This window comes from Heterodontus francisci, chromosome 10, assembly GCF_036365525.1.
Source record: "Heterodontus francisci isolate sHetFra1 chromosome 10, sHetFra1.hap1, whole genome shotgun sequence".
NCBI lineage: Eukaryota > Metazoa > Chordata > Chondrichthyes > Heterodontiformes > Heterodontidae > Heterodontus > Heterodontus francisci.
Window position 1 is genome coordinate 77,718,746 of NC_090380.1, and position 24,698 is coordinate 77,743,443.

At 43.5% G+C, this 24,698-nt stretch overlaps 1 protein-coding gene across 2 annotated transcripts in view; it reads right to left on the reverse strand.

Annotated features, from left to right (window-relative positions):
- polq (polymerase (DNA directed), theta) overlaps positions 1-24,698 on the reverse strand; it is a 126,009-nt gene that overhangs the window by 89,643 nt on the left and 11,668 nt on the right. For both annotated transcript variants that reach the window (XM_068040833.1, XM_068040834.1), the window contains exons 5-12: positions 24,137-24,319; positions 22,687-22,817; positions 12,446-12,602; positions 11,791-11,899; positions 8,790-9,015; positions 5,308-5,467; positions 1,649-1,795; positions 443-655 (exon numbers count right to left, since the gene is read on the reverse strand). In XM_068040833.1, the coding sequence (XP_067896934.1) occupies positions 443-655; positions 1,649-1,795; positions 5,308-5,467; positions 8,790-9,015; positions 11,791-11,899; positions 12,446-12,602; positions 22,687-22,817; positions 24,137-24,319 (1,326 nt within the window). The remainder of the gene's footprint in view (positions 1-442; positions 656-1,648; positions 1,796-5,307; positions 5,468-8,789; positions 9,016-11,790; positions 11,900-12,445; positions 12,603-22,686; positions 22,818-24,136; positions 24,320-24,698) is intronic.

Consider the following 24,698-nt stretch of genomic DNA (forward strand, 5'->3'; position numbering starts at 1 on the left):
AGCTCTTTAGAGATCTAGTGAAGTCAGTTAATAGCACACTAGCCATAGGTATGCAACTGTGCTTGCCAAAACTTTTAGTGATGGCAAGAGATTTGCATCCAATCCAATAGGCTTCAAATCCTGGTGGTAGAAAGGAATTATGTTCCCTCTAGTGATCTAGGTATGCCATGCACAACAGTCCGAGTTACCGGAATTAGATGAAAGCACTTGTACACCTGCAAATTGAGTCCTGATGCTTGCAAAACTTTTCTTTGAGTTGAATGCAGTTTTGGACACCCTCAAATGTAATATTTTAAATCAAGTCTACCCTCCAAGGATCAATATTAATACATTGCTGTAATACTTCACATATTGAACGACGAAAGCACTAGTTTAATTTGCTACCCAAATATAAGCTTCACAAATAGTACATTTATTCTTTGAAACAACTGGCCATGCTTACCCATTGTATCCACTCCTTTCCTCCCAGCTCTCCCAGACATCTGTTTGTAGGTGATAACATCAAGAAGCCGTCCATTGAACACTGGTGATCTCACAATCACACGTCGAGCTGGTAGATTCACACCAGAGGACAGGGTGGAGGTAGCCACGAGAACCCGAATCAAACCCTGACGAAATGCTCCCTCAATAATATCCCGTTCATCAAAAGTCAATCCTAACATGGAAATGAGAAAGGCAGAAATAGATCTGGTAATCAAACTCACCAATTCGTGATTTTAATTGCACAATTTAATCACAATCTGGAAAAATGTCATTTCATCACTTTATGAAATATATCAGCTAAAAAGCTCTAAACTTGGCCAACAAATTTTATCATTTTGTTAACCGGTGTGCTGTTAACCAAAGAAGTGTCCTGATCCCTGCTCAAAGGCTGAGAATTTATCTGTTTCTTACTAGCAGCAATACCATTATTACGCCACTTACTACACCATAATCGCATGAAAATACATGCAGGAGTTTATTTTTTATTTATTTTAAGATACAGCACTGAAGCAGGCCCTTCGGCCCACCAAGTCTGTGCCGACCATCAACCACCCATTTATACTAATCCTACATTAATCCCATATTCCTACCACATCCCCACCTTCCCTCAATTCCCCTATCTATACTAAGGGCAATTTATAATGGCCAATTTATCTATCAACCTGCAAGTCTTTGGCTGTGGGAGGAAACCAGAGCACCCAGCGAAAACCCACGCAGTCACAGGGAGAACTTGCAAACTCCGCACAAGCAGTACCCAGAATTGAACCCGGGTCACTGGAGCTGTGAGGCTGTGGTGCTAACCACTGCGCCGCCCCTGTTTGTGCAACAAAATAGTGAAGATTCATCATCCAGCACCCTACAACTTGGCTCTGTACTACTTTCAAACATTTATTGTCACACTAGTCCAAATAAGCTGTTCTTAAGTAAATATATATAGTCTCAGCTATCTTCAAACCCACAAGAAATTACCATTCATCTAAAAAGAAAGCTGAAACAAACCAGCTTCTTACAAAGAGTCACATTAGCCCTCACCGCACCTAACAAAATTAGTTATTTTTTTTTACATATATGCCTTATAACTTAATTTCATGAAACTTTTTCAACATTCAGGAAAGTGGTTAACAGTTACAATATACAAAGAGGCAAGAAAAGGAAATTGTAATACCAGCATGATGAAAGCCCACTCCCTGAGGTACAGTGCGGCCTAGTATTGCATCGAGCCCAGCTGGTGAGCGCTTTAGCTGATCCACAGTCTCCTGAAGTTCATCCCTATGCAGTATGAAAGGCAGTAATTTGGATGCTTTTACAAATCCTACAGTAAAACACAAAAAGTTAAAACAAAGTGTAAAGCACAAATCACATAGCTTACACGAAATGATATTTTATGCTGAAAGTCGTAAAAGAAATTATAGATAATACCACAGGATAATAACTAGCAAAATGAATCATAGAATCATATAGCAAAGTAGGCAGCCATTCGGCCCATCATGCCTGTGCCAGCTCTTTCAAAGGGCTATCCAATTAGTTGTATTCCTGTGCGGTTTCCTCTTGGCCCTGCAAATTTTTCCTTTTCAAGTATATCCAATTTCCTTTTGAAAGTTACTATTTAATCTGCTTCCACCACCTTTCAGACAATGCAATCCAGATAACACGCTGGAAAACAAATAAAAACCCGTCTGGTTCTTTCGCCAATTATCTTAAATCTGTTTCTTCCAGTTACTGAACCCCCTACAGATGAACAATTTCTCTTTATTTACTAACCAAACACATCATAATTTTGAGATGGGGCGAGGATTTTTTTTTTTTTGAGCATCTCTATTAAGACTTCCCTTACCTTCTTTGTTCTAAGGAGAACAATCCCAACTTCCCTAGTTTCTACATGTAAGTTAAGTCCCTCATCCCTGATACCAGTCTAGTAAATCTCTGCACCTTCTCCAAGCCCTTGACAATCTTCCTAAAGTGTAGCACCCAGAATTGGACATAATACTCCAGCTGAGGTCTGATCAGTGATTTCTAACAGTTTATCACTAGTTTCTTGCTTATGTACTCTATGCCTCTATTTACAAAACCCAGATCCTGTATGCATTTTTGTTTTTAAAAAAAAGCCTTTTTTATTCTTTCATGGAATGTGGGCATCACTGGCAAGGCTAACACTTGGTTGCCCATCCCCAATTACCCCTGACAACTGAGTGACTTGCTAGGCCATTTCAGAAGGTAGTTAAGAGTCAACCACATTGCTGTGGGTCTGGAGTCACATGTAGACCAGACCAGGTAAGGACAGCAGATTTCCTTCCCTAAAAGGACATTAGTGAACCAGATGGGTTTTTACACCAATTGACAATGGTTTCATGGCACCACTACTGAGACTAGCTTTCAATTCCAGTCTTTTTAAATTAATTGAATTTATGAATTCATGAATTTAAATTCCTCCAGCTGCCAGAACATTGCCTCAGTCTCTAGATTACTAGTTCAGTGACATTACCATTAGACCACCGTCTTCCCTTATCAAATTGCCCTGCCTTCTTCCAAGATTTGTGCACGTGAACCCCCAGGTCTCTCTGTTCCTGCACCCTCTTTAAAGGGGGATAAAAATTCTGCTTAGCAATTGATTTTCAACACAATCAGCTTTCAATGATCAGCAGTTATGGTGATCAGTGGGTTTGACAAAGCTAAGTTCTTTCCACAACCATTTCCCATTTATATAACCAAGAAAAAAGAGGCTTGTAATGATTAATGGACATTCAGTTCTAATGATTCATTTTAAAGTGATTTCCTTCAATGCTTCAAAACCAGAAGGTAACTGCACAGCTGTGGAAATGCCTATTAAAGGCAATTCAAACTGGACTGATCTGCCATGGCTATAAAAGCAGCCTCAGCTTTAGTTCTTCTTTCTATCCAACAGCCTTTGTCAATGTTACTACTGGAGAACAGTTTCAAACATGAACTTATGAACTGCTTTCATAAATATGGGCTTACAGAACCTAATCACCAAACAGAATTAATGCAGTGCTTCTACGCTGCAAGTTAATAATATCTCATGAACTGAACTGACACTTGCTAAATTTAACATGCTGGTGAGAATAGGGAACAAATTTTCGTCAAGAATATGACTGGAGGAAACAAAGAGTAAATACTTTGTTATGCCATCATGACAAAATATGGCAGACAACTCTACACTGCATTTTGGAAGTAGGGAATGAGCCGCTTCGAGAAGCTGACTGGCATATGTCTGACCATTTAGTTTGGCTTTTATTCTATGGAATTACCAAAATAGGAGATGAAAGTCTAACTTTTTGGCACTTCTAATACTTAGAATGCTTTTGGCTGATATTTTTCTACAACTAAACCCACAAAAATCAATTCTGCTTAACAACCTCATCAGTGTAACGCTCTAATATACAGAAATGTGAAAATTCACATGCACAATTCCACTGTCTAGCCTTTGGCCCTCTGTTCTCCTACTGCAAGATGTCTTCTTAAACCCCTCTCTCCTGTTTCCTCCACCCTCACCTCGAACGACAAGTACGAAGAGCTCATGGATTTCTTTGTTCTAAGATTGAGACCATCCAATCAGTTGCTTCTGTCACTTCCATCCCCTTCCCTAGCCCATCGGGCCAAACTTCCTCTAAGGCTCCGCCCTGCCCTTGCCCTGAACTCTCATCTTACTCTAGTTTTTCTCCTATCTCCCCTCATGCCCTCTCTGAGCTCATTTTCTCCACGAGACCCAACTTCTGCTCACCCTCAACCCCATTCTCACTAAACTGCCAACCTCCCCTCATGGCTCCGATGTTAGCTAATATTGTTAATGGTTATCTTTTTAGGTGTTGCCCCTCTCTTTTAAATCTGCCGTCATCACCCCTCTCCTTATGATAAAAAAAAAAATCAATCCTCGCCCCATCTCCAAACTCCCTTTCCTCTCCAAACTCCTGTAACGTGTTGTCACCTCCCAAATTCATACCCATCTTTCCCAGAACTCCATGTTCGAATCCCTCCAATCAGATTTCCAACCCTACCACAGTACCGAAACGGGTCTCAAAGTCACAAATGACATCCTATGTGACTGTGTAAAGGTAAACTATCCCTCCTTATCCCTCTCGACCTGTCTACAGCCTTTGACACAGTTGTTCAAAAGACAGTGGAAGCAGAGACTTTGAATATTTTTAAGACAGAGGTAGATAGATTCTTGATAAGCAAGGGGGTGAAAGGTTATCGGGGGTAGGCAGGAATGTGGAGTCGAGGTTACTATCAGATCAGCCATGATCTTGTTGAATGGCGGAGCAGCTGGGTTTGACTACACCCATCTGGTTCCATTCTTTTCTATCTTTGTAGCCAGAGAATTGTCATCAATGTATTCTCTTCCCAATCCTGCAGTTACCTCTGGTGTCCCCCTAGAATCTATCATTGGCCCCCACCTCCTCATCTACATGCTGCCTCTGGTGACAACATCCAACAACACATCAGTTTCCACATACCCGCTGATGGTACCCAGCTCGACCTCACCACTACCTCTCTCCACCCCTCCAGTCTCTAAATTGTCAGACTGCTTGTCCAACATCCAGTATGGTTTATCAAGAACGTCTTCCAATTAAATATTAGGAAGACTGTAGCCATTGTCTTTCATCCCCATCACAAACTCCACTCCCTCACCACCAATTCCAACCCTCTCTGACAACTGTCTGAGGACGAACGAGACTGTTTGAAACCTCAGGGTCCTATTTGACCCAAGACAAGCTTTTAAACCACATATATGCACTATTGCTAAGATGGCCTATTTCCACTTCCGCAATATTATTTAACTTGGGTCTCATGCGACAAACTGCTCACCTTCAGTACCAACAGCAGTTCTATGGTGGAGATGGTAGAACTCTCGGGCTATGGTTTCAGACAGCTTTTCACACCAATTCTTGGAGGGACAGAAGAGTAGGACCGAGTGGCCATCCTGGACAGTCTCGTAGCAAAGGCTGACAATATTATCCTCATCACCCTACAAGCAATCATGTACATATTCACATCTGATAGCAATTTATGCAAAATATACAAATTATTTTTGATTCCTAGTTACAGCTTGCAATGTTTTGGGTTCGAGCATTTCAGTGACTAGGATTTAAACAGCTTCATCAGGTTTTAGACAGGCCACTGTGTAAAAAGTACACTTTGTTCATTGCTCCAAAACATGCATATTCATTGACTTTTCCAGTGGAAGGCTGGGGGCATCTAACAGTTTATATGGAGGGTTAAAACACAAGGAAAATAAAAAAAATAAAATTAGAATCAAAAGTAAATGCCTTGTGTCCAACTATTTGGATAAGACGGGAGGTTTGCCTTTCAAATTACTCAATTAACTCTACATTTTCCAACCATTCACAATTAGGCCAAAATGCAATGCAATATTCTCTCGGCTTTATATCAGTGGAGCATTCAAAAACTCAAGTGCCAAATCCATTTTAATCAATCATTTGAACTCAAGTTTTCTACAATGAGCAAGATTGCCAAAGGGCAATCACGAGCTAAACACTTCACTGAAGCAGAGAATCCTCTTTTACGTTTACCTCAGTTGTGTCTCACATTGTGGAGAGGTTAGAGCCCAGATCATCCCAACCTCCTCACAAAAGGAGAAAGCAGAAATGCAAAGAAGAAGATAATTTAAAAAGTAAAATGTACTTTCTTTTATTAACCTTTTCTCTTGTCCCACTTTTGGGTTTCCACCTTCTTTAACCAATGTGGGCCATAAACTTTTCATGTTAAAGCCATTCAGTGACCAGCTGATATGTTGTCCAGCTCAAATGTGAACCTGTCAACATAACTCTTCCTTTCATTTTCCCTCATATCTTCACCAAAATTTGTTCTTCAATGTGGTGAATTTTGTGCTGATGAAGCCAAGGAAGGTTAGCACTGTGAACCAGACCATTTCAATCCATCAATCACTTCCAAGCTGGGTATAGCAAGATTTGACTGGAGTCCTCGGATTCAAGAATGTTTTTGAAGGGATGTCAATGGGTCCATATGATCATCAGATTTCTACTTGTCTGAAGAGATGTGTGTTTTTTGGTACTTGTTCACATACTAGTATGTTTCTGTTAATGTATACCAGGGGTCGCCAACATGTCAATCTTTGAATAGCTCACATAAAGCTCCTGACAATGCAGTCTGATGGCCCACATCATCCTGCCAGCATTAATCCACGCATGTGCATCCTGTCGCCACCACATACTGATGTCACCACGCACACGGACGTCGCAACGGGCAGAGCAAGCGGCGAGCGGGAGACCCAGCAGTGAACGGTGAGGGAGCGGAGAGCAGGGAATGGAACACCGAGGGAGCGGCGAGCAGAGGAGCAAGCAGCGAGGGAGCGGTGAGCAGGGGGTCCAGCAGCGACCGCCAAGGGAGTGGCAAGTGGGGACCGGAACACTTAGGGAATGGCAAGCAGGGGAGCAAGAAGCGAGCGGAAGACCCAGCGGTGAACGGCAAGGGAAGGAGCAGTGAGCTGAGTGGCAAGCGGGGGAGTGAGTGGTGAGCAGCGAGCGAGGGAGAGGGAAGTACCTAGTGATGAGCAGGAGAGGGGGTGTGGGGTTGGGGGGTGGGGGGGAGAAACGAGTGGCAACAGGCGATGGGGGTCAGTGAACAGGATGAAGTGGGGCGGGGAGGCGAAGAGAAGCAGCTATAGGAGGAAAGGGGTTTGCTTGCCTTTTATGCCAAATTGAGCAGCTCCAACTTTATTATTGGCAGCTGCCTGGGAATTCGTGAATGTTACAGTCATATGCGCATGTGAGTAGTGCCACCCAGTGGTGGCATTGTCAGAAAACGCATACTTTTCCTTGATCAGAAGCAGTGCTCACTAAAGAAAAAGTTGGCAACCCTTGATAGTATACTGTCATGTAGGCCTCCACCTACCAAGAATGAGGTACATTAATTTCACCACATGGACATTAAACTTCAAATTGTTGCTGGGAAGAGGGCCTGTCACAAGGAATTGCCAGGCCCCTCGCCAGAAAGACATTTTTGCATTCTAGCAGACAGTGTTGGAACAAAGGAACCAGTCCCTGCTCCCAATACACAGAAGACATGATCAGACCAGTTTAGTCATATGACTAACTGGCTGTGGAAGTGTTTTGAACTGAGAGTTTTAAATTGGCCACAGAGAATTTGAATAGAGAAAGCTCCTGGCTCCTGGAGTGAGAACATCTCTCTCCTGTCTGCTCTCATCTCGTTCTCACCAGCTTTGGAATCCATTGAAGTCACAGGAACCCCAACAGAGAAAAGTCTCCTACAGTGAACAAGATTTAAGAATACCAGGCCCCAATGAAAAGCAAGAATTACTTACAAAAGGACTCTACAGTGAGTTCGAAGTGCAAAACAAGAAACTCTTCAGATATTGCCTCAAACCTCTCCACTTTATTTTTTTCTTCTGCTCTTTTGTGTCTCTTTTTGCGTGTGCGTATCACATATGCATGCTAGCATGGGGCACGGCATGTATCTGTAGGCGTTAACCGAATTAGAGTTGATGTTTAAGTTTTAATAAATTTCATTTTTCTTCTTTAAACCTAAGAAAGCCTGTTTGTGCTCATTTCTTTGCCTTATAATAGGAAAGTGGTGAACAAGGATTCACTAAGGAGGAGCGCAAAACACAGTGTGTTTAAAATTAAATCCTGTTATAGTAAGACCAGGTGAAGGTTGAAAGGGACCCCTAGACACCTTTCACACCTGGTCGTAACAATACTTTTGTACAACAATAGCACTGTTTTCAAAAGGTTAGAGTAGGGAGTTTCCTGTATTTCACTTCTGTACTTGCAGGGGTTCCCATACAGGAACATTTGTGATCTATTGCTCTAGAGCTCCTTAACTGTACTTAAACAATGCATTTCAGAACAGCACTCCCCATTGTAACACATTTCAATTCCCACACCAGCCATCCAGCAACTTCAGTAAGAAATTTCAATTTGTATTAGACTGGGGACATATTGTGCTATGAGCCCATATCCAAAATGTCTTTTGGTTCCTGACTCAAACTAATTTCACATGGTAGTCTTACATTTAATACAGAGAAGGGAGGAATCCAAACAGTCTGGGCTTCATTTAAATCCAGGTCCCAAAGGTGAAAGAACGTCAGCATCCGACTCAATCAGACTCTCAAGTAACCAAAGTTTTATTAGGTTTCTCTGTCATTTGATATTTTAGCCATGTATCAAGGAAAGTACTTGCATCATTTACAGAAGTTAATTACTGTTTTTTTTCAAATTTCTGACAATTACTAATCATAATCTGATACTAGACTCCACTTCTAGAACCGTTTGACAGAAACCCTTTACCTTTATCCGGAGAGCAGGTTGAAATTCCCGTACCACTGTCATCGTTGAATCGTAAATTGTATTGCCAATCTTTACCAGTTCCTTCAGAGGTACAGGCCTGAAGTCAGTACAATACAATTCTGCATCCAGCCAGGTCGCTACAATGCTGAGGTTTGGAAGAGTGGCACTCATCCCTACAATCTGTATCCCACCATTCAGCTTCTGTTCTCCTGCTGCAGTCTTACGCCTGGAATACCAAAATATATTTGTCAATCCTAATCATTAAGGTAAACTTAGACAGATTTCATAAGATAACAGGCTTTTATCACATTCCAATATGAAACAAAGTTTAACAAATTCCTAAAGCAAAATACTACAGATGTTGGAAATCTGAAACAACAACAGAAAATGCTGGAAATACTCAGGTCAGGCAGCATCTGTGGAGAGAAAAACAGTTAATGTTTCAGGCCAATAACCTTTCATCAGAACTGGGAAAAGTTAGAAATGTGATAGGTTTTAAGCAGATGAAATGGGGGAGGGTGGAAAAAGAACAAAAGGGAACATCCATAATAGGCTGGAAGACAAGAGAGACTAAATGACAAAAGAGTTGGTGGTGCAGGGCTAAAGAGAATGGTAGTGGGACAAGTAAAGAAACAAGAGATGTGTCTAGAGGAGGTTTGAATGGCAGAATAATGAACAGCTGCCACCCAAAAGTAAAAACAAGAAAGCAACACAAGAGTAAGACTGAAACCTACAAAGAAAAGGAACACATGGGAGTAGTGATTACTGTCTGAAATTGTGGAACTCAATGTTGAGTCTGTAAAGTGCCTAATCAAAAGAGGAGGTGCTGTTTCTTGAGCTTACATTGAGCTTCGTTGGAACCCTGCTATATGCCAAGGACAAAGAGGTCAGCATGAGAGCAGTGTGGAGAATTAAAATGACAGGTGACTGGAAGCTCAGGGTCATGCTTGTGGACCGTACGGAGCTGTTCCGCAAAGCGGTTACCCAATCTGCATTTGGTCTCCCCAGTGCAGAGCAGACTGTATTGTGAGCAGTGAATACAGTAAAATAAATTGAAATATGTACATGTAAATCAGTGCTTTACCTGGAAGGAGTGTTTTGGGCCATGGACAGTGAAGAGAGAGGAAATAAAAAAAGGACAGGTGTTGCACATTCTGCACTTGCATGGAAAGGTTCCAATAGAAGGGATGGGGTGATGGAGGAGTGGATCAGGGTATCACAGAAGGAATGGTCCCTTGGGAATGCTGAAAGGGGAAGGGAGGGGAAGACATGTTTGGTGGTGGTATCATGCTGGAGGTAGTGAAAAGTGGAGAACGATCCATTGAATATGGAGGCTAATGGAGTAGGTGACATGGGGAACAAAGAGGGAGGGGAACGAATGAGTCAGAACTGTGGGAAATGGGATGGACACAGTCGATGGACTGTTAACCATGGTGGGGAGAATCCTCAGTTGAGGAAAAAGGAACCACATATCAGAAGCGCTAGTATGGATGTTGCATCAGATGTGTTGGAGCCAGAGAACCTGGGAGAATGGAATAGAGTCCTTGCCGGAAGCAGGGTGAGGGGAACTATAGTCAAGGTAGCTGTGGGAATCAGTGGGCTTATGAGTATTTATTTATTTTTTATTTTTATTTATTTATTTAGAGATACAGCACTGAAACAGGCCCTTCGGCCCACCGAGTCAGTGCCGACCATCAACCACCCATTTATACTAATCCTACACTAATCCCATATTCCTATCACATCCCCACCTGCCCCTATATTCTCCTACCACCTACCTATACTAGGGGCAATTTATAATGGCCAATTTACCTATCAACCTGCAAGTCTTTTGGTGGTGGGAGGAAACCGGAGCACCCGGAGAAAACCCATGCAGACACAGGGAGAAGTTGCAAACTCCACACAGGCAGTACCCAGAACTGAACCCGGGTCGCTGGAGCTGTGAGGCTGCGGTGCTAACCACTGCGCCGCCCATATTTGTTGCTAGCCTATCCACAGAAATGGAGACAGAAAAGTTCAGGAAGGGAAGGGATGAGTCGGAGATGTTGAAGGTGAGACAAGTGTGGAAATTGGAAAAAAAGTTGATGAAATTTTTCAGTTCAGGATGAGAGCAGGAAACGGTGCCAATATAGTCATCAATGTACCCTGACCGCCCCGAGTAAGACTGGAACAAGAAATTTATTTGGAGGAAGTGAGCCAAGTTAAAGGAGAAATTGTTGAATGTGAGAACAAGTTCAGCCAAGTGAAGGAGGATGGTGGTGGATGAAACCTGGTTGGGACTCCATTCAAGGAATAAGTGGATAACCCCAAGACTGTCCTGATCGTGGAAGGAGGTGGAGAGGGACGTCCAATTAACAAGTTCCAAATCATAATCAGTACTTTTCCTCCTTCAGGAAAACTGTCCAAGACTGCTGTAATTCACAAATCCTACCCAAACTATTTGCTGTTGCGAAATTTCCCAGCCTTATGATGCTCTCTTGAGCCACCATATTCCCACAAAATATGCAGACTGAAGTTTGCATCTACTACGAAATAAAGCACACACCCAGTGCTGCAAATTCACAAGTTTGACATGGACTTTCCATACCAGAAGGGTGACACCCAAGGTCAAGATGTAATGCAGGAGGACAAGAGTATGTAAAATAATAGGCAATAGGGTTGCAATTTTTTTTTTTAGGAATATATAATATAATTGTTTTCCTGTATGGAACAAGTTTCAAGGATATTGGGATAGTGCAGGGGAGTGGGATTAATTGGATAGCTCTTTCAAAGAATCAACACAGGCCTAGTGGGCCAAATGGCTTCCTTCTGTGGTGTACGATTCTGTACAGAAAAGGAGCCCTTCACTTCTGCATAACATTATACCCGAGATCAGGAATGAATCGCTTTCACAAACAAATTACTAATGAATGTAACTTAAAGGTTCCAGTGCAAGAATATGAGACATCGGGAGAGTAGAATTTTCTGCTTAATGTTCTTGTTTGCCATTATGAAAATGTACCTTTTCACACTCTTTTGAGTGACAAATAGTATCTTGGTCAAGAGAAGCTCCAACAGGTATCCTCTGTGAGAGTCCCCCAGCATATGTAACTCATCAACTACTACGATTCCTGTGGGAATAAAGCAGAAAACCATATGATTTTAGGGGCTAAAATTAGACATCCAAACTGCCAATAAAAAAACAAAAGAATTATATGCAATGCATCACATACAATGAATTACTTCAGAGTGCTGTCACTGTTATTATGCAAATCAAAAAAAGCAGCCATTTTGTATACAGAAAGGTCCTTCAAACAGCCAAGATGAATGACCAGTTATTTTTATTGTTACGTTCGTTGAGGAAGGAAAGCTATCCAGGATACTGGGAACATTTTCTTCAAAAAGTGCCTGGGATCTTTAATATCCTTCCAAACCTCTGGAACAAGGACCTCTGTTTAAAGGACTCATCCAAAAGATTGGACTACCTACAATTCAGTCTCTCTGAATTGCATTGAAATGTTAGTTTAAATAATGTCCTGGAACGTGGCATCAACCCAAAATTTTCTGACTCAGAAATAAAAACTGGGACAAGGCTGTCAATCTGAAATCCAGGCCTCTCTTGATGAAAATAACAGACAAACAATAAGATCTACTAGAAAGGTATTATGGACCCTCACCAATCTGGTCCATTTTCTCCTCCTCAATAATTCGGTTGATGAGTCCGTTTGCTTTCTCAATTGTACACACAGCTATATCCAGTGATGAAAATCCTCCAGCAGGTGATGTGCTTCCAATGTATCCCTCCACTCTCACCATAGCCTCTTGGAATAAGTTCTGAGACAGAGACCAAGGATATTCACAGATCAGTTTTTTTCCCCTTCAGTTAGCACCAATTTTTGTTATTGGTTATGGAAGGCAAATGAAGAATATAGATTTTTAAAAAGAGAGAAATTGAATTATATAGCACCTTATCACATTTCTAACTGTCCTCAAGAGGTGTGATAGTAAGTTTATTTTTAGATAGAGATAGATAGAGATTTAAAAAAATACAACTTTAGATCCAATTAATTACTGTTTAGGGCAGCACAGTGGTTAGCACTGCAGCCTCACAGCTCCAGCGACCCCAGTTTGGTTCTGGATACTGCCTGTGCGGAGTTTGCGAGTTCTCCCTGTGACCACGTGGGTTTCCGCCGGGTGCTCCGGTTTCCTCCCACAGCCAAAGACTTGCAGGTTGCTAGGTAAATTGGCCATTGTAAATTGCTCCTAGTGTAGGTAGGCGGTAGGAGAATGGTGGGGATGTGGTAGGGAATATGGGATTAATGTAGGACTAGTATAAGTGGGTGGTTGTTGGTCGGCACAGACTCCGTGGGCCGAAGGACCTGTTTCAGTGCCGTATCTCTCTATGACTGTATGAGAAGTGCAGGATTTTTGTTACGTGCAGCGGTTTGATGAATATAACAGTTCTTTCTACTCTGACCAACATGCTTCAGAAGAGCATCCTCACCAATATTGAGACTACCCAAAACTAATGTTACCTCTAAGCTGCGCATCTACGCAGCAACCCAAAAGTCTCCAAGCAGGCCGTGCACAAGTCGGCCCCTTTAAGCTACTACACGTGCATGGCCATGCAAAAACATTTAAAGGGGCCGCACACAAATAAATTACATGCCCACTCCAGAAAAATATTAGAGGGTACATTGCCCAAAATTTACTTCATATAGAATGGTCACAGCCAGAGCAGGTTTTCATTCCAACAGCTTTGGCTCGATTAACATCGATCCCAGAAGCGCAAAAGACCAGTAGCTAATCCACCATTTTTAAACATGTGACTAAAACGTGCGTGTCTGATGATCATCCCAACATGGAAACATTGTTGTGTTGCTTGAATAGGTTATGAAGAAAATGCTGTTCTTCCAGAATTAAAACGATTGAAATTCTCTGTCCAAATCAACAATATTTCCCCTTAGACAGTTGATGGTTTGTTCGGTGACTGACAGCAATGAAAACTAAAATCGCTGTGCATTCTAAACAATGGTAGGAGAGGGGGCACGTTTCATAAATTAATTTTGTTAAGATTATTGGGCATGGTAAACCAACCCAGACATTACCCTCATTGTACTAAAATCACTATTTTTCTTGTCCCTTCTCATAACGACAATGACTCTTGGTAGCCTCCACAGGCATTAGCAGCCCTCCAATACCTCAAATTAGTGACCATTCTTCATGAACCTAGACAGAGTGCTAGCAAGCTGTTCAGCTATGAAGGACATCAGTGGGTGACCCGTCCTCACTCAACATCAAACTTATATTTGTCAGCAGGAGTCACTGGTAATGATCAGAAGTCCAAACCTAGCTGATTATTCTCCATACTCTATTCCAGGAGTGCTGAAGCTAATTGTAATAGCTCTATTTTAACTCCAACAAAGATCACCTGAATCAGCACAGACCAGGGGGAAACAGATATCACAGTAGCATGTAAAGACTTAATCATCAAAAACAGGATATTTAAGTGCAATTTTGGTAACAGCCACAAATCAATGGGATTAGTTATAGCACAAGCTCACTGTCCCTCTCAGTTATATCAAACTTTACGAATGAGTCTGCAATACATGGCTGAGGAGATGGTGCAGGAGGGAAGGCTTTAGTTTCCTGGATCACTGGGACTGTTTGTGGCAAAGGTGGGACCTGTACAAGCTGGACAGGTTGCACCTGAACCGGAACGGGACCAACATCCTTGCTAGGAGATTTGCTAGTGCTGTTGGGGGGGGTGGGGGAGGGCGCGGGGGGTGGTGGTTTAAACTAATTTGGCAGGGGGATGGGATACAGAGTGGAGGTACAGTAGTGGGGGATGCACACAGTCAAATATAGAAGAGAAATGGAGTCAGTTCAGAAGGCAGAGCAAATATAGACCTGTTAAGGCACAAGTGAAAAATGCAAGGCTGGATTGCATCTATTTTAATGCAAGGAATTGAAGGCATTGATTAGCACATGGCATCATGATTTAATTGCTATCACAGAGACATGGTTGAGGAAAAGGCAGGACTGGCAGCTCAGTATTTCAGGGTATAGAATCTTCAGGCAGGACAGGGAAGGGGATAAATGAGGAGGTAATATTGCACTGTTGATCAAGGAGTCAATTGCTGCAGTAAGGAGGGATGATATCTTAGAAGGTTCCTCAAATGAGGCCATATGGGTAGAACTTAAAAACAAAAAGGGGCAATCACTTGGCTGGGAGTGTACTACAGGCCTCCAAATAGTCAGGGAGAGATAGAGCAGATATGTCGGCAAATCTCAGAGAGGTGTAAAAATATTAGGGTAATAATAGTAGGGGAATTCAACTTCCCTAACATCAACTGGGATAGTCTTAGTGCAAAAGGCTTAAGGGGGAGGGGGGCGGAATTCTTAAAATGCATACAGGAGAGCTTTTTGAGCCAGTACATAGAAAGTCCTACAAGAGAAGGGCAGTACCGGACCTAATCCTAGGGAACGAAGCTGGACAAGTGGTAGAAGTGTCAGTGGGGGAGCATTTCGGGGATAGTGACCATAACTCTAAGATTTAAGGTAGTTATGGAAAAGGACAAAGACGGGCTGGAAATAAAGGTACTGAATTGGGGGAAGGCCAATTTCAATATGATAAAACAGGATCTGGCCAAAGTGGACTGGGAGCAGCTACTTGTAGGAAAGTCTACATCAGAACCAGTGGGAGTCATTCAAAGAGGAAGTAGTGAGAATTCAGAGCCAACATGTACCCATTAAGGTGAAGTGTTAGGACCAACAAGTCCAGGGAACCCTGGATGTCAAGGGATATAGAGGATTGGATCAGGAAAAAAAAAAGGAGGATTGGATCAGGAAAAAAAAAAGGAGGCTTATGGCAGATTCGGAGCACTGAATACTAGAGGAGTATAGAAAGTGTAGGGGGGGTACTTAAAAAAGTAATTAGGAGAGCGAAGAGGAGACATGAAAAAACACTGGCGGGCAAGATAAAGGAAAATCCTAAGGCGTTTTAGAAGTATATTAAGGGCAAGAGGATAACCAGGGAAAGATTAGGGCCCATTAGGGACCAAAGTGGCAATCTGTGTGTGGAGCCAGAGGATATAGGTGAGGTTTCAAATGATTACTTTTCATCTTTGTTCACTATGGAGAAGGACGATGTAAGTGTAGAGATCAGGGAGGGGCATTGTGATATACTTGAACATATTAGTATTGAAAAGGAGGAAGTATTAGCTGTTTAGCGGGCTTAAAAGTGGATAATTCCCAGGCCCAGATGAAATGTATCCCAGGCTGTTATGAGGCGCAAGGGAGGAGATAGCAGGGGCTCTGACACAAATTTTCAAATCCTCTGGCCACAAGAGAGGTACCAGAGGACTGGAGTACAGCGAATGTGGTGCCATTGTTCAAGAAGGGTAGCAAGGATAAACCAGGTAATTACAGGCCGGTGAGTCTAACATCAGTGGTTGGGAAACTATTGGAAAAAATTCTGAGGGACAGGATTAATCTCCACTTGGAGAGGCAGGGATTAATCAGGGATAGTCAGCATGGCTTTGTCAGGGGGAGATCATGTCTAACTAGCTTGATTGAAATTTTTGAGGCGGTGACGAGATGAATAGATGAGGGTAAAGCAGTTGATGTCGTCTACATGGACTTCAGTAAGGCTTTTGATAAGGTCCCGCATGGGAGATTGGTTAAGAAAGTAAGAGCCCATGGGATCCAGGGCAATTTGGCAAATTGGATCCAAAATTGGCTTAGTGGCAGGAGGCAGAGGGTGATGGTCGAGGGTTGTTTCTGCGAGTGGAAGCCCGTAACCAGTGGTGTACCACAGGGATCGATGCTGGGACCCTTGCTGTTTGTAGTGTACATTAATGATTTAGACATGAATATAGGAGGTATGATCAGTAAGTTCGCAGATGACATGAAGATTGGTGGTGTCGTAAATAGTGATGAAGAAAGCCTTATATTACAGGACGATATAGATGGGCTGGCAAAATGGGCAGAGCAGTGGCAAATGGAAGTTAATCCTGCAAAGTGTGAGGTGATGCATTTTGGGAGGACTAACAAGGCAAGGGAATATACAATGGATGGTAGGACCCTAGGAAGTACAGAGGGTCAGACGAACCCTAGTGTACTTGTCCATAGATCACTGAAGGCAGCAGCACAGGTAGATAAGCTAGTTTGGAAGGCATATGGGATACTTATATTTTATACCTCGGCTAAAAAATGCAAGAGCAGGGAGGTTATGATGGAGCTGTATAAAACGCTAGTTAGGCCACAGCTGGAGTACTGTGTACATTTCTGGGCACCACACTATAGAAAGGATGTGATTACACTGGAGAGGGTATAGAGGAGATTCACCAGGATATTGCCTGGGCTGGAGCGTTTCAGCTATGAAGAGAAACTGAAAAGGCTAGGGTTGTTTTCCTTACAGCAGAGAAGGCTGAGGGGGGACATGATTGAGGTGTAGAAGATTATGAGGGGCATTGATAGATTAGATAGGAAGAAACTTTTTCCCTTAGCGAAGGAGTCAATAACCAGGGGGCATAGATTTAAGGTAAGGGGCAAGAGGTTTAGAGGGAATTTGAGGAAAAAAAATTTCACCCAGAGGGTGATTGGAATCTGGAACGCACTGCCTGAAGAGGTGGTAGAGGCAGGAACCCTCACAACATTTAAGAAGTATTTAGATGAGCACTTGAAACGCCATAGCATACAAGGCTATGGGCCAAGTGCTGGAAAATAGGATTAGAATAGTTAGGTGCTTGATGGCAAGCAAAGACATAATGGGCCGAAGAGCCTGTTTCTGTGCTGTATGACTATGACCGTGTTATCACTACTTTCAATTTCATCACAGCGTGGTCATTTTGTTTGATTGGATGATACCAAAGAAATTGAGTGACTGAGTAATTACACTTTTCCTTTCAATTTGATCCGAATGAAAACCCATTCTCCATTGATTTGTTTAAGTTCTCCTTTGACAGATTGCAAGTAACAACCTATAGTCAAATGATTCAGGATGGTGTCAATATAGCTTAGAACTGAGCTTAACAGAGGTCTACTGAATGATGATGGTTCTAATTTGACAATTTCACTCAAACCACTCTCCCGGAGGGGGCAGGAATTGCCAGTCTGTAATTTGGAGAATCACACTGGTCAAGAGAGACCATGGGCTGAATTTTATGATTCCACCACTGAGCAGAAAATTTCACGTGAGTTGCTATGCCGCCGCAATTATGCGGTGGGCAGCCATTTTGCATAATGGAGGTGGCTGACTCCCTCAATCACGTGGCGGGGGCAACAATGGAGATGTCGTTCATGGTGTCACCGGATGTCAGAGTAGGTACTGGCACCATCTTTAAAACCTTACCAGCCCTGCATTCACTCTCTGTGTGAATTCTACAGAAGCTCACTGAACCAAAACATCTGTACGCTTCCAAAAATTTCTAACTCAGCAAGCAGCAGCACCCCCCCCCCCCACTCCACCCCCATCATTCTGATCATGTCAGATGTGCGAGCAAGAGTGGCCCCACACTTCAGTGATGCCTCCCTGCTGAATCTCTTCCAGGCTGCAAGGGAAAGGTGAGAGGTCCTTTTCCCCAGCGATGGTAAGAAGAGGTCCTCCCGCCTGACCAAGCAAGCCTGGACGGAGATCGCAGAGGAGGCCAGCAGCTGTGGGATCACCCACCAAAACTGGGTCCAGTGTAGGAAGATGATCAATGACCTCCTGCGTTCAGCAAAGGCAAGTTGTGTGATACAAATCGCCCTTGTTTACACCTCAGCCTAAGTAAAACCCATGACAGATTGAATCAGTATGAGACACAAAACATCCACCCCAGGTGTTGATGAAGCACTCATGTTAGTAGAACCGTGATTTTGAGACATTCGGCAATGTTCAATATCTGCACCCTTGCTCTTTCAGGAGAAAGTCGGCCAGGACCAGTGGCGAAGTTGCCCGACCTGTGTTCTCGGAGTCAGGCTGGCGAGAAGGCACTGGAACTAACCAGGAGTCAAAGAGGATGTGCCATCTCAGATGTGGAGCTCGGGGTCCCAGCACAAGAGAGTGATTATTGCCGACCAGATAAAAATGCAAAAATCATGGGTGAATTAGCTCTGGCATGCTGTCCTTAATGGGATATGTGTAGCTTATCCCACACACATTGGTTTTCATTGTATCTTGCAGGTCGCTGTTCGCAGGTGACCGTAGACCCCAAGAGACTGACAACAATCTCTGAGGACGAGGAGCACTCGGAGGATGCACCATCCCATGACTCTCCTGCACCTTCCACCAGCGCAGATACTTTCACCTCAGTGGGAATCTACTCGGCTTTACAATCAGGGTCACAATCTGGGAGAGAGCACAACACACACACCCAAGCAGCTTTTTTTTTTAATATTAGTTTTGTGGGATGTAGGAGTCACTGGCTAGGCCAGCATATATTGCCAATCCTTAATTGCCCTTGAACTGAGTGGCTTGCTGGGCCATTTGAGAGGGCAGTTAAGAGCCAACCTCATTGCTGTGGGTCTGAATTTCCTTCCCTGAAGGCTGAGGCTGAGACAGCCGAGGCCTCTGACAGGCAGAGGACTGTGGGTGGCCAGGGCGAAGCTGAGCCCAGGCTGATGAGCCTCTGGTATCAACAGCACAGGGCATGCTGGAGATGCAGGGAGAAGTAAGGCAACATCTGGCGGAGATGCCAGAGGCCATACGTAGCTTTGAGCAGGCAGTGAGGGTGCCCATCCACGTCATGACTCTGCCATGTCCCAGGCATACGAGCACATGGCATCATACATGGAGAGGTTGGCGACCCTCATGGAGAGCCACATTCCACAGATGCACTACGACCTGCAAACCCTCGCCTTGGCCATGACTTCAAATCACCAGTGGCAAGGCAAGAGGAGAACCAGGAGCCTGGAGAGCTTTCCCATTCCCCCATTCCTAGCCCTTCTCCAGAGAGCAGGGAGGTTCCAATGAGCCTCGAGAAGGAGGTATTCCACATCTAGGGTCTCCTCTCAGGGCGTTTCGAGTATGGACACCAGCTCCTCAGCCCCTCCACCAGTGAATCCAGCTCCAGCAGCCGTGACGCCCGAGGACAGTCCTGCACCAGTACAGGAAGCCTTCAGGCAGCCGGGGCCCTCCAGGCCTCAGGCACCCAGAGGACGACTGCCAAATTCATCTCAGGCCAAGGGGCATCCTGATCAGCAGCCTGCCGCCAGTCTGGGTGCTAGCGCAGAGGTTATACCGCGAAGGAACACAGACACACACGTATTCACAGGTGACACAACTATGTCATGTTGACTAATTATTCGTTCTTTCATGCCAATCATTCGCTTTAATTGTGTGTAAATCAGCTTCCGACATGACTCGGAATCCCAACATAACCCCTAGAGCAGTGTCAATGGGACGACCGACATCATTATCATGGCAATGTGTGCAAAATATTCAACGAATGTTGTCCCATGGGCACTAGCGCACAGTGTTGGTGGCCTTCATTCTATTGAGACAGATGGTATGGAGGCAGAAGACTACATGCTGATGGTCAGTATATATTGCATTCTTATTGAGTAGACATCAGGGCTGATGAAATCTGGTCATAAGGCCATCCCTTGTCTCCCTTGCATGTTGCTCACCACGTCTGGCCTCCATCGTCTGTGTTGTGCTCTTCCATAACTGCCCGCCCATGTCTCTCCTCCGCAACCTCTTCATTGGAGGATGTTTGTTGCTCAAGCATGTTTTCTTCATGTAAGGTCTCCCCCCTCTGAAGTGCAAGATTATGTAGAGCACAGCAGACCAGCATGATACCCGCAACCCTCTCTGGTGCATACTGCAGGGCTCCACCAGATTGATCAAGGCAGTGGAATCTCATCTTCAGCAGCCCAGTGACTTGCTCGATGGTTGCTCTGGTGGAGCCATGGCAGGCGTTGCACCTCACCTCCGCATGATTGCGAGGGTTCCTCAATGGTGTCAGAAGCTATGTATATAATGGGTAGCCCTTGTCCCCAAGAATCCACCCCTAAAGGCAAGCAGGGGCGAGTGAATAGCTGTGGCACCTGGGACTGTCAAAGTATGTATTAGTCATGGCAGCTTCCCAGGAAGTGGGCACAGAACTGTGGAAAAAGCTTTCAGTGGTCACAGACCAGTTGAACATTGATTGAATGGAACACCTTCCTGTTAATGAAGGCTGTTTGGTCTGTGGGAGCCTTGATGACCACATGCATACAATCAATTACACCTTGCACCTGTGGGAATCCACTATTGCCCCAAATCCAATGGACTGACTCTCAGGGTCTGTCCTGTAGTGCAAATAGTCGTGCCAGCTCTCGAACAAGGCATTGGTCATCTCCTTGATGCAGTAGTGTGGTAGTGCATTGGGATTAACCGTTACCTGGAGGGCCACTGGCATCGGGTGACCACCAGATTCTATTGGTCACAATTCATCATGCAGAAGGCCGCATCGGGCTCTGATGGCCTCCCTGGACAGCCGTAGCCTTCAGTGACAGTGTTTTCAGATATCAGTAGGTAGGTTATGCAAATCCTGCAGACTCTCTGGCACACTTGGGTTCTTCTTGGCCTTGCCAGCTGCTGCTGTTCGCATCTTGGAGCTTCTGGTTGAACTACAGCTGCCTCTTGGGCCGACCTCTGCCGGAGGCTCCTCAACATACCAAGGGGATCCAGAAAAAAACAGTGAATGAGACCCGTGCCAATTTCCCTGGGCCCTTCGGTTCCCTTCCAATGAAGAGATGAGCCTGTCTAGCCAAATAGGTTTGTCAATCTTTGCTTGTCCAGATGCCTGATGTGGCTCGAAAGCAAAGGTTACTGTTGGTTTAACGTATTTTCCAGCTGCGAGGCTTCACACCCATACCAGCACCATTTAGGATACCCTCTAATGGCCCCCCAACACACACAACCTATACGCTTGCAGAGATCCCCCCCATTTGCACTCAAGCCCCTTGCAGAGATCCCCCCGTTCACACAAAAGCCAGTGTTCCCCCGGCACACATAACCCCCTTAGACACATAGCATAGCAGCAATGGCTGCGAAAACCCCCACTTCCCCTATGCTACTCTGGTCAGGTTCCCTTCCTGTTCGTGGCACTGAGGGCTCTTGCTTTTTCAAAGTTGCGAAACTGAAGACACGCAAGTACTGCAGGTCTTCCACAAAAAATTGCAGAAAATTCATTGGATCGTTTATATGTTTATATTCAAATTTATTTAAAACAGCATTTCAGGCAATTAAATCACGATGCCATCGGGGCGTCAGCACTGCCACAGTACTTCACAGCCTCTGACAGATTTGGCACACTGCAGTACGGCACCGGGTTTCACAGCGGATAGCTCTGCGGAGATTCTCCGCACCCCCACCCACCCCACCCCCGCCCCCAACCACCGATCCCACCTCAGACAAGAGAACAAAATTCAGTATGTTTTTTTGAGCTGTGGACTGACACCTTATGATCATAACGCAAGGCAGCTCTGCACTGCTATAGACTTTTGGGATATCGGATCAAATTGAGCTCACTATAATTGCTGGTTGAAAAAGAGTTAAATTATCCACTTCTCAATCAGCTCATCTTGCACCAATCAGTAATACACCTCTTTATTGCATGTAGATCTTGATGCTCATCAAGGGAAAGAATGTTAGTGTTGGAGAATGCAACACTGTCTAGTTATGGCATACAGCAGCACCAAACACTTCCTGTATGGTTAGATGCAGAATAAAGCATTCATTATTCAGCCTCAGCCCCAATTTTTAAAAAAAGTCATCCACACTGCAGCATGTGAAATTTTCCAATTCTCACACCAGGATTCCTGTGGCTGCACTGATTGAGATTGCCAATTTGAAACTATTCAACTGATTTGGCATGGATCCCTTCATCAGACAAAGACGACTTGCTTTGGATTAAAATTATTTTCTGGTATTTGTTACAGCACTGACCTGCAGGTAATACATTTTCTCCTTTGCCACTGAAACAAACGGCAGGATGAACAGTGCTTTCTTCCTCCTTTCCAGAACTCTCTTTAGAATTAGCAATTCTGCAACAAGTGTCTTTCCAGCACTGGTAGGGGCTACAACACAAGAAAATTAGGGCTTATTCATTTAGTGCCAACAGCAAAGTACCAGGAATTGTTCTCAACTCTATCACTCCCCTTCCTCCTCTGGAGTTTGGGTTCCAATAGATAAATAATAATAGTTTCTTCCAAACAACTCCAATCTATGGTTAAACACCATTGTCTGATTTCTAAAATTTAACTACACTTGCTAATTTTACCAAAACACTAGATGAAATTATAAACTAGTGTTCAGTGTGTACTTTTTCCACTAAAACAGTTTTCACAAATCAAATTTATTCCAAATGCAGGAGAGGACGTGTCTGCCTCTGACTGTTTAGAAAACTCCTTTCAACTCTGCAATCAAACAAGCACAGTCCAGACGCAGGAGGAGACAAAGGCTCATCTGAACAAATCAGTATGAGTGTGAAAATGGAAAATATAATGTATATGGGATTAACTAAGTAATGGGATTTTTCCCCCAGGTTTGAGTAGGTACAATGGTTTTCATTCACTGGAATTTGTACAAGAATACAAGAAAGCATGGGGCAAAAAAGTCATTCAACTCATCAAACCAATTCCTTCCACAAATTGTCCAATCTTCTGTTTCATATTCTTGGGAGATTAACCAAACATATAAAGTTCTGCAAAGTTTCTTCTGACTCACTCCCCAAAAGCAATCGAGTAAAACTCCAGAATATTTGTCTACCCTTAGTTAAGAAGCAATTTGGAAAGTCGCTATCTCGTTTAGGTGACCAATTTGAGAGGGGTCGGGCTCTCAGACTCCAGATGATATACAAGAGTCTAGATCAAGGTTGATTTGTTCTCAGGTATTTCCCTGTTGCTGAGATTGAGGAAACTTTTTCCTTTCACTTGTCACTCAAGAACTCAATTTAGGGAGAACCAACTAGTTGAGGCTATAACCTATTTCTGCATACTGCTTTTAGAAATGCTCTTTTTAACAACCCTCTATTGCAAATGCATTTTTAATTTTAACTGACCCCTCAGTCATCTTGAATTTTTGCTGTGTTGCTTCTTGCTAATAGAACAACTCACTTCATACCTCCTGCATCAGAACAAAGCCATTGGAAGAACTAACACCACTGCTTGTGAATCTATCTCTACAGTGACTAGAAAACTGCTAGAGAATCCAATGCAAGAGCCAAAAATGTACTACATTTTTAAAATAAGTGCAAGACAAAAATCATTGCGATTTTAGCCTATAAAAACAGTGCAAGTCAACATTACTTGGATACCTTTACGTGTAAAGTGATCTAATTGAGATTTATTTCAATTAATATTTAAATCAGCTTAAATATTACAAAATATTAAGTTACCTGAATAGACCAAGTTTCTTCCGTCCAACACATGATGTTGGGTAAGACATTCAGCTTGCCATTCAAAAATGCTCACCACCCCCATGCTCTGATACTTCTCCAAAACTGCTTTGGGCAGCCCCCAGTTAGACAGCAGTAGAATCTCTGATTGTTGCGTTGGGACAGCTACCTGCCCACATTGCCCTGGAATAAAATGCAAACAACCTTGAATTGTCTACAGAAAGGTGTGCAAGACTTACCATTTACTGGTAATTACCAACTATGTGGTTTAAAATACCTTTACATGAAAACAGTTAAAATTAATTGTGGTGAAGGAAAGCTACTGATCAAGTTTATCACTTAAATGATTAATTACACTGAGCTATCACCTGTGTATGATCTATTAACATTTTTGACTTGCAATTAGTAAGCTTTACTCAACAATTGGTATAAAATAAATTGGTAGTACTGAAATGATATGGTCACAAAAAGCAATATAATTGGTATATCATGGTGTCCTATACTCTCAAACAGTATGCAATTTGGAGCCAAATGTTGTCTCTGGAAGCGTAATCATTCCAAC